General features: G+C 41.7%; 1 protein-coding gene across 1 annotated transcript; it reads left to right on the forward strand.

Annotated features, from left to right (window-relative positions):
- The first annotated feature begins 666 nt into the window (after positions 1 to 666).
- On the forward strand, positions 667 to 6,663 carry Epgn (epithelial mitogen). Its single transcript, XM_051170169.1, has 4 exons — positions 667 to 757; positions 3,417 to 3,537; positions 4,507 to 4,659; positions 6,522 to 6,663. Exons 1-4 carry the CDS (start codon positions 667 to 669, stop codon positions 6,574 to 6,576), a joined length of 420 nt encoding a protein of 139 aa, XP_051026126.1. The 3' UTR covers positions 6,577 to 6,663.
- Positions 6,664 to 9,740: the final 3,077 nt, after the last annotated feature.

Below are 9,740 nucleotides of genomic sequence, written 5' to 3' on the forward strand. Positions count from 1 at the left end.
GTTAACTTTATGCCGCTGTAAAATGCAAAGATTTAGTTCTCTGGATTTGAGGGTGTTCCTGGCAATTATCAGAAAAAGGGAATGTGTGGATTACTTGGGTTTTTTATGGACTATATGCTCTTCTTTTTCCTCTTTTGATTTTTTTTTTTGTAAAGAAGGCTGAAATGGTTGCTTTAAGCAATCATAGGGAACTTGGTAGCAGCTACTGCCCTACAGTGAGCTGTCCGTGCTGACAATTAATATGTAAATGGAGAGGCCTGGTGGCACTCAGAGGAAGGATAGCAGGCTACCAAGAAGAGACTTGATACCCTATGAGCATATACAGGGGGAGGAGGGCCCCTCAGTCACAGTCATAGGGGAGGAGAGTAGGGGGAAAGCGAGAAGGAGGGAGAAATGGGAGGATACAAGGGATGGGCTAACAATTGAGATGTAATGTGAATAAATTAATAAAGAGAAAAAATATGTAAATAGTGAACTCTCTTAAGAATGAGTGTATGTCAATGCTCTGTAATTGTAATATTGTCAAGGGGGCAGCTCAGAAGGAGACCCTGTCAGGTTCTCGGTTTGACCAAGCCAGAACAGAAAACGGGAAGGCCAGAATTAGAACCACTTTGCTTGTGCACAAAGAAAGCTCACCTGTGAAAGACGTTTTTCCCTCCCACAGCCATGACCGCGGCCCTGACTGAAGAGGCAGAGGTGCACTCAGTCCCTCCCAGCCCACCTCAGCAAGGCAACAGGACAGTCAATGACACAGAAGGTATTTCCCTTCCACTCTGTTTCAAGCGACTTCTTAAAGCAAAACAAAACAAAACAAAACAAAAAAACAACCAAACTCTGATGGAAAATTGCACTGTGATAGAGAAAACACTGGAAAGATTTTAATTAGGAGTTTATTAGGTAAGCAGCTATTTCAGAAAGATGATGATAAGCTGAAGTGACAGGCAGATGTGCCAGCCAAGGGTTGCCTTTTTTAAAAGGAGGAAGGGAAACAAGGGTGAGAGAAACTGTATCCAGCTATTCCCCTGAGTGTGAGCCGAAACTGTATCCAGCTATTCCCCTGAGTGTGAGCCGAAACTGTATCCAGCTATCCCCCTGAGTGTGAGCCAAAACTGTATCCAGCTATTCCCCTGAGCCATGCCGTGAGTTCTGCAGGGATTCTGCTCGACTCCCAGTGACCCGGTCACACCCAGGATGATTGCATATGACTTTGACATTCTCCAGGAGAGACATTGTATTTTGCTCTGTGACAGTAAGCTTAGCAGTCACAGAAATGATAGCTACAAGAAGCAGTGGTTTTTCCCTCTAATCTTGGAAAGGTCTTTTCTTGTTGCTTATTGTCATTTTAGCCTATTCTGAACCTCCTCACCTCTCCCACCTGTTTTGTCATTGGAGGTGGTCATGTGTTTAGTTTCTATGCCATTGTGCACACCACAGAGGCCTCTGGCTCCTGCTGAGCATTGCACCGTGGCACAGCTTTCAAACCCGCTTGAACCAGAGATGAAGTTGAAAAGCTCCTTGTCTGTCAAGACCTGTGTCTGACTAGCTATGACTCTGTCACAGACGTCTCTCATGGAAAGACTATATAGTTTGTGACCAGGGCACAGAAAGTCGTCTTATCTTGATTTCAAGGGCTAGCCAATAAAGGGAGATGAAGCTAAATAGTTCATTTCAAATATGAAAGAGAGTAATATCTAACTGTTCTTCATTTTTGCCAATAATTCTAAACACCTAAAAGAGGTGTTGTCCATTTTGTCTTTGAATATTAATTTGTAGGACAGGATGTGTAGAAAATTTAAAGGCATGGTTTCACCTCCGTGGAGGATGTCACAGCATGTATCCAGCTCTCCCACCGTTACCCCTTTTCTCTCTCATGTTGGTGAATTGCATGCTAGGCACCTGTCACTGTGCTTACCCCACCCTTTAGCTGTTTAACTTAAAATGCACATCTTATATCTTCTAAATGTTTCAGTGAAGTCACAACTTATTTTCTTCTCCACAAGAGAAGAGTTAGTCTCTCTGGGGTGCCCTTTCTTTGGAAATGGTTTCTTTCAAATTCTCATATTTTCTAGAAAATCCTTCTTATGATTTGGTGAAGTGAACTTGGGAAATCTTGAACTAAGAGGACCCTGGCACAACTTGAATGAGAAGTTCTCAGTCTCCAAAACAATTCCTAAAGAGATGATACTGCAGTCAGAAAATTGAACGCCAATTTTAAGTTCTGGTGTGTGTTCTCAAAGCAGAGGGATTTGGTGTCTTGTTGCTACCTTAGTATATAGACCTTTAGTATTTTTCACATGAAAGGGAATGCTTTACGGTCTGTTTTGGGTTTTTGTTTGTTTGTTTTTCTTTTCTTTTCTGCAGACACTTCAGTAGGATTCCCCTACCCCCTGTAGGAATGCACATATGGTATAGCCTGACAGATGACTAATAGTGAGGAGGTGTGCCTATGCACTTAATACACCACAATATGCCACTAACTCTGCTTAAGAAAGTGTAAAACTATGCGGTTTTCTCTAAGTCTTTCCCATTACACAAGCGCCCGAGATGGTGCCATTAGCCTTTACGTCTAGCATGCCAGAACCAGTAGCATCCAGAAACCGAGGTGATTTTCCCAAGACACTCATTCCTGACATAGGTGTCCCCTGAGGAGGTTTCTCATCACTAGCTACATACTGTGGCCATTTTTGCAGTCTTGGGACAAAAGAAAAAAAATCTGTTTTAGATCCTGCCCTGGTGGCTTTCCTACCTCTCCACAGTACCTGTTTACCTTACAGAACTTTCACTTAGTAGGTGGCGGTGTCCCCATTAGCTGTGCCCTTCTGAGCCGCACAACTGGTTCCAGCTGCATTTCAGTCATAGCAGTCTCTCTCTGGTCAGTCAATGAGAATTTCCCCTCTCTAATGAGCACCTCTTGGCAGTCTGTGGAAGGCTAAAATAGGGGATGTTCATCTTTTCTTCCACAGAGGCAACAAACAACTCTTTTATTATAGAGAAAAATTACACCCAGGTCTCCCTAGGTGCCGCCACAACTGTGCAGGGGAAATGCAAAGTGACAAGAGGCCCTCTCTTCTAATTAGTATTGGGTACAAGTCTGGGAAACATTATTCAAAATTGCCTCCTAAGTTAGACTCAGTGCTGCCACCTTTTGACCAACTCATTTCTATGCCTTGGTGTGTAGTTTCTAAAAGAATGGGGCAACCATTAATCCACCTCCGCCTGTAATTAATTAACAAGGTACATATAGACATGAACCCAATCTTTTGGATAAAACAACCCTCCCTCGAGCCAAATCTGCATTTCAAAGAACAAAGCGCCTAAAATATTCTTAAAATAAAAGATCTCTTTATATATACACTGAACATGTATTATGAAAGTGGATACACTGACCTGTTACTTATTGCATCTCCTTTTTCTAGCTGACTATGTAGACGGACTTGTAGCTTTGAAGTTATCCCACCCTTGCCTGGAAGACCTTAATAGTTACTGCATTAACGGAGTATGTGCATTCCACCATGAACTGAAGAAAGCCATTTGCAGGTAACTGAAAAGAATTTAGCAAGTCTTAGAGACAGAAGAAGGTGACAGGCATAGCTCTGTCTTGTACAGTAAAGACAGTGCTTGGTATCCAGTTGGTATGCACTTCCCTGGAGAAGACTATTTCTCTTGCTGTCAGCATCCCTCAGTCACCCAGAGTTCTCTGTGTAGGGTTGAGACGTCCTAAGTCCTACCTCAACCCTAGTCCACATTAGCTGGTCTACTGATGTCATTGTTCGAGTCAAGGTTAGAGAGCCATGTTGGTAAGACCTCGTGGGTGTTGCTTCTCATTTCTAGGAGACACAGTCTCACAGCAAACTCCCCGATCCTCTTAAATACACGGGAGGGCTGAGGAGGAGAGGAATGTGGGGGAAATTCTGTAATTATATCGTAACTTCAAGAATAATTTAAAAAGAATAGGATGTCTAGAGAGTGGGGGAAAATAGTGCTTGATCTGAATGTGACCATCCATCATCTTTGAATATGAAGAAGTCATTTTTTTCTCCTCACTACGTATCCATATTACTCAAAACTGTGATTCCCAGACTGTAGCATGTGCAGAACCTGGAGCTTGTTAGGAATCCTGATTTTAATGTTCTACAACTATTGAACCAGTCACTGCATCCCTAACAACATGCAAAGGTGACTAATTTTTTCAGGTTTCCAGGATGAGACAGAGCCCCTACAACAACAGTTATTCAGGAAGATCAAGTCCTAAAGCTACCATGACACCCGCCCACCCTGACCATCACACTGATTTGATAAGTTTCTTGACAAGCACTCTCCCTCCCCTTCTTAGCAATGGGGGCATATGTGAACCCTTGCAGAAATGACAGGTGAGGCGCAGGCTGTTTCATGAAGGGACTGGCTTTCGTGCGCCTCCGTAAATGTCTCTCTTTTCTCATTCTTTGAAACACATGCCTGTTAGTCATCGCAGGCATTACAATCGTATATTCTTTTCTCTCTGTAAAGATGTTTTACTGGTTACACGGGAGAACGATGTGAGCATTTGACCCTAACTTCATATGCTGTGGATTCTTATGAAAAATACATTGCGATTGGCATTGGCGTTGGGCTGTTGATTAGTGCTTTTCTTGTTGTCTGCTACTGCTACGTCAGAAAAAGGTATGGAAAATACAAAGCACGAGATCGGTTGTGTTTGTTCATGTGACAAATAAGTATTGAGTTCTTTGCTGTTGGTATGTGTGTCTAAGAAGACCCATGGTAACATTTTCGGTGCCTTTTCATAAATCCAGACAAGTGGTTAAAAACAAAACAAAACAAAACAACAACGACAACAACAACAAAACCTTCTGATGCAACAGAACAGCTGGAATTTCCTTTCTTGCTATCTGTTCTGTGTTTGCCTGAGTCAAAGTTCTAAGTGGGAAGGATAGCGACCCTCTAGAAGGCAGAGATTAAATATATCTTACTGATGGCTATACATTTAGTGTTTAATGGTACACAAATAGTATTGAATAAAAAGAATTTTAAGAAATAAGTGTCAAATGAGTGAAAATATGTGACAAGCATGGGCTTTCCCTATGGACATCAAGGAGAGTTAGTTTCAGCAAAATTGTATACTGCTAAAAACTCAATATTAAGAAATTAATCCTCAAGCAAGTTTACATTAGTTATGTATGTAACATTATTTTTAGTTTCCACACACTAATTATAGCTCCTTAAATGAACACAACTAAAAAAAAAAGTGAAGAATTAATGAGAGACAGATTAAGAGCAATTATATTTCCCTTCTGGTACTTTTACTAGTCTCATTTTAAAAATGAGTAAAACTTCATGACCAAAATTAGAAAAGTTTGTTTTGCTTAATAAATACCTATAAAATAATTGAATGTGTGCTATATTCACTTTATGTTTGCCAAAGAGATGAAAAGGAATAATGAGAAAGAGGAGGAAGAATGTGAGGAGGAGGAAAAGGAGGAGGGGGACAATCTGTAGATATTTGTAAGATGGGCATGGAAGGTTAGGCTCTGTAGGAGAAAAGTCTGAAGGGGGGATGATTCAGTGTGTGGTGGTGGCAGGGTGGCATCTAAAAGAAAACCTGTAGTGAGCCAAGGAAAGTAGACAGCATACCCCAAAGCTTCTAAGCAGAGATGTGGCTTCAGCTCCAGGGTAGTCTTAGCCTGATTCCAAGGAGAGAGAGAGAGAGAGAGAGAGAGAGAGAGAGAGAGAGAGAGAGAGAGAGAGGAGAGAGGAGAGAGGAGAGAGAGAGAGAGAGAGAGAGAGAGAGAGAGAGAGAGAGAGAGAGAGAGAGAGAGAGAGAGAGAAACAGAGACACAGAGACAGAGACAGAGACAGAGAGACAGAGAGAGACAGAGACAAAGACAGACAGACAGACTGACAGACACAGGCAGACATACACAGACACAGAGACAGACAGAGACAGACACAGAGAGATAGAGAGACAGAATGTGGATGGCACCATAGACCCATCCCAAAGAGGAGTTGCTCTTAGCTTTAATATCCTGTATCAGTCAACCATGGGTCAAGGTAATCACAGTGGGCTCAGATTAGGGTCTTCTAATCTCTCAGAAACTTGTTGTCAAGGCACCTTGTTGGCGGTGGGTGGTCCTCTAGAGCGGGATGTCACTGTGCATGGGTTACTTCCTACTACTGAGTGATGCAGCCACCAGTGGATAAATGGCATCTAGATAGAGTACTGTGGGCAACTGCTACAGCAGCACACTTGTGTGTGTAACCTCCTACAGCAGCACACTTGTGTGTGTAACCTCCTACAGAAGCACACTTATATGTGACACCTGCCACAGCAGCAAATTTGTATGTAACACCTGCTATAGCGGCAAACTTATATGTGTAATGTGCCACAGCAGCACACTTGTGTGTGCAACGTGCTACAGCAGCACACTTGTGTGTGTGATATGCTACAGCAACAAACTTGTATGTGCAATCCTTAATGGCCAACACAGACAACACTGTAATGGAAACCAACATTCTCTCTGTTTTAGGTGTCTAAATATGAAATCACCTTATATCATCTGCTCTGGAGGGAGATCATTGTGAGACCTTATAAGGCATATTCATCAAGTCATTTGTCAAAAGCAATGGGGACTCCAAGAGAGATCTTCAGATGATGCAAAATGTGACTAACTTGAAAATAATGGAGGTTTGTGTCGCAATGAAGTAATTGAACATTGGTTCTTGGCTTTGGCCATCTTTGGGTGCCATGGAAGTCATGTAAATGAGCTACAGTAACAGAAGCCAAGTGCACAACCCTACTTTGGGTTTGTTTTTGGGTGGTGGTTGTCACTGCAGGAAGATTTGTTCTGTGCTTCTAGACCATCTCAGATGGGAGTTTTCACTTTAGTTGTCTACCACTCCTGTGACGCCACTCCTGGGTTCTTCATCTACTCAACGTTTTGGGCCACTTGTCTCAATGGACTTAATCGCAAGCCTTCTGTCCTCATGGTATTTCAGGTAATTTGGCTCCTTGGCTGAACCAAGAATGCATTAAGCCAAAACACTGAGAGAAAACAGAGGCAGGCTTATATCAATTGCAGCTTGTGACAACACTTTGCAAACTTTATCTGGGAAGTTTGGAATATGCAAGTGAATTCCCAAGGAGTGGAAGTTGCCTGGACAGCCAGTCCACAGTAGGCAAAGTGGCTGTTTCTGTCTGGATTATAAACCCTGTGTTGGGCTCATCTGTCCCCTGATACTTGTGCTCACCATTTCTTCTCATCCTTCCATCGGGAGGCTTACTAGATGTCCATCACGCGAAGTCCTAGAATTCACCTAATGGACTAACAGCCTACAATCGATCCCAAAATGAAAGCCAAAACTAGATATAGGAACGACAAACAGCATGTGGAATGTGAGCATTTTTGCTTGCTTGATAACGTATTGGACGTAGGTAAAAATGGAACAATGGTAGAAACGCTTGGGAATCATGATCCATCCTTGGAATTGTATTCCTGCTCCATGATCCAGTCTTGGGAAAGTCTCTAACTTTCTCTGGGCTTTGGTTCCATATTCTACAAGACCCTTGCACTTCTAAACTTGAACTATAGAAGAAGAACAACAACAACAAACTCCTAGATTTGTATGGCAAGTGAAATTCCTTAATATTTCCTTATCAATTCCATCTCTAACCCCAAAATACCTCTGGATATTCTCCTTAGTATATATTGTAATGTTCAGTTTGTAAAATAATAATTTATTTTGAAAGGAAATACAAAATGAAATTACAAAGTAATAACAGCTGCTGACTGTGGTTTTTTTTTTTTTTTTTTTTTTTCTGGATTTACTCTAGAACTACTGGCTTGTTGCTTCTCCTCAGAAGCAGAACAATTTGATTGTGAGATTAAGTACAATCAGACTTGAATATCATTACAACAGCAGCCAGTCATGAGCCCCATGCATATATCATGGCTTCTCCTCCACTCCTTAAGAAGACTACATTCTCCTTTCCTTTGAGAGAAGGTGTTTCCTTGGTTTTGTTTTTCCTCCAGAAGGAATGTAATGCAGCTGCTTTGCATGTCAGCACGTTCTTCGTGTGCTGGGTTACATCACGCGAAGGGGTGTGGAGTGGTGGTTCCACCCAGCGACTCCAGCAACCACACCTAGAAAGCTACCTCTTCCTGAGCATTTCAAAAGTTGTAAAAAGAGCAAAGAGAGTCCAGGAAGAAACACACTGGAGGCCTACTTTTAATTAAGCAAAAACTACCTCCCTCTTGAGGAAAAGAAAAAGAAACCCCTTAACCGACCTCTGGGGGAAGTGATGTCATAAATGGTCACACACACTTGCTGTCTGTAAGTGCTTACGCAGTTCAAACACAATAGCCCAAAATTAGAACATCAGAGAGTTGTGGCTTCCAGATAGCCAAAGCAAAATGTTAACCAGAAATAAAACAAAAACAAGAAACCAGTGATATGTGTTCAATCTTCTCCACTCGCAGAGCACTGTTTATTAATGATATAAAACACACCCAGCAAAACAACACAGAAACCTAGACCACAGTTTATGCAAGCTATTTATGGGCTATTGTATAAAATGATCTTGTAATCTTGCTACTGGGGTTGCTTTCGCAGAAAAGAGTCTCTGGCACACCTGTGGAACAGAGCAAACATCTGGCAGCATCTGGGCACATGGGAAAAACGGAGATACATATACAATAAGACGCAGGAAAGAACAAATCAATAAAGCCTTTTCCTCAGAACTACATTCTCAACTATGTAGGTGGATGATACAATGACACGCTTCTACTGTCTATGACAAAACCAAACCGTCCAAGAAGTTCAACTTCTTTCATTCCCCCTCGGCCTCTTCCTGTGTCTGCCTCTCAATTCTTTCATTGTATATTCTTAGGTCAGCCACATTCATGAGTATTTCTTTATGTAGTACTTTCAGACTATGATAGGGGTGTGGCAAACCCTGTAGTATCAGCCATACTAAGCTAGTAACTTCACAAAAAATTATTTACAACAGCTTGTCACTGTAGCCCCTTAGTTAGCTTTTTCTATAATCATGCTTTCATAGTTATAAATTAAGTCCATCTTTCGGAATTTCCTGCCAGCATGCAGATCTAATCCTTTAATCTTGACATGTCCATTTTGGTGACGTCAATAAGATTTCCCTTCATTATGTTTAATTGAAAAAAAAAAAGCCTAAGAAAAACATCAGCAATTTAAACTGTTGATGTTGAACACAAGGACAATTCATGTATGCAGAAGACTTGTGAGTAAGCCATTTAGCTACGTTACAAAATGTTGCATGCTATCTGTGTGCAGTATAAATATTGATAGCTCCCAACCCACACTCCTGGGAAGGGTTACCAGAATCTCTATTGCAAAATACCACTCTTTCTGGATTACATCATGGGCTGATGACATCAGATATGAGCATCTGCCAAGATGCAGTGGAAGTGTTGAAATTGAATTTGTCAGAGTCTGGCACTGCCGCTCTGGGTGAGTCCACATTTCTGCCCAAGCCTTTGGCACAGATCTATCTATCCAGTAGAGCCTCTAATACCATTACCTTTCAAGTCCTGGATGATATTTATGTTAATCATTCAAATCAATTGGTGACCATGGGAGACTCTGAGCAACTAGTGACCTAAGAATTCCAACCTTGAGAGGACCCATGCTTTTTTTTTTTTTTTAAATGCATGCTGTTCGTTTTATTTCACTTCATTCAGTAACTGAATGTGAGAGGTTGTGGGCAATAC

Source organism: Acomys russatus, chromosome 28 (assembly GCF_903995435.1).
Source record: "Acomys russatus chromosome 28, mAcoRus1.1, whole genome shotgun sequence".
Taxonomy (NCBI): domain Eukaryota; kingdom Metazoa; phylum Chordata; class Mammalia; order Rodentia; family Muridae; genus Acomys; species Acomys russatus.

Bases quoted from the DNA above. Each gene is read 5' to 3' on its own strand.
- Epgn (XM_051170169.1), top strand. From the start codon at position 667: ATGACCGCGGCCCTGACTGAAGAGGCAGAGGTGCACTCAGTCCCTCCC. The intron at 758-3,416 runs GTATTTCCCTTC...TCCTTTTTCTAG, and splicing joins GACAGTCAATGACACAGAAG to CTGACTATGTAGACGGACTT. The intron at 4,660-6,521 runs GTATGGAAAATA...TCTCTGTTTTAG, and splicing joins TACTGCTACGTCAGAAAAAG to GTGTCTAAATATGAAATCAC.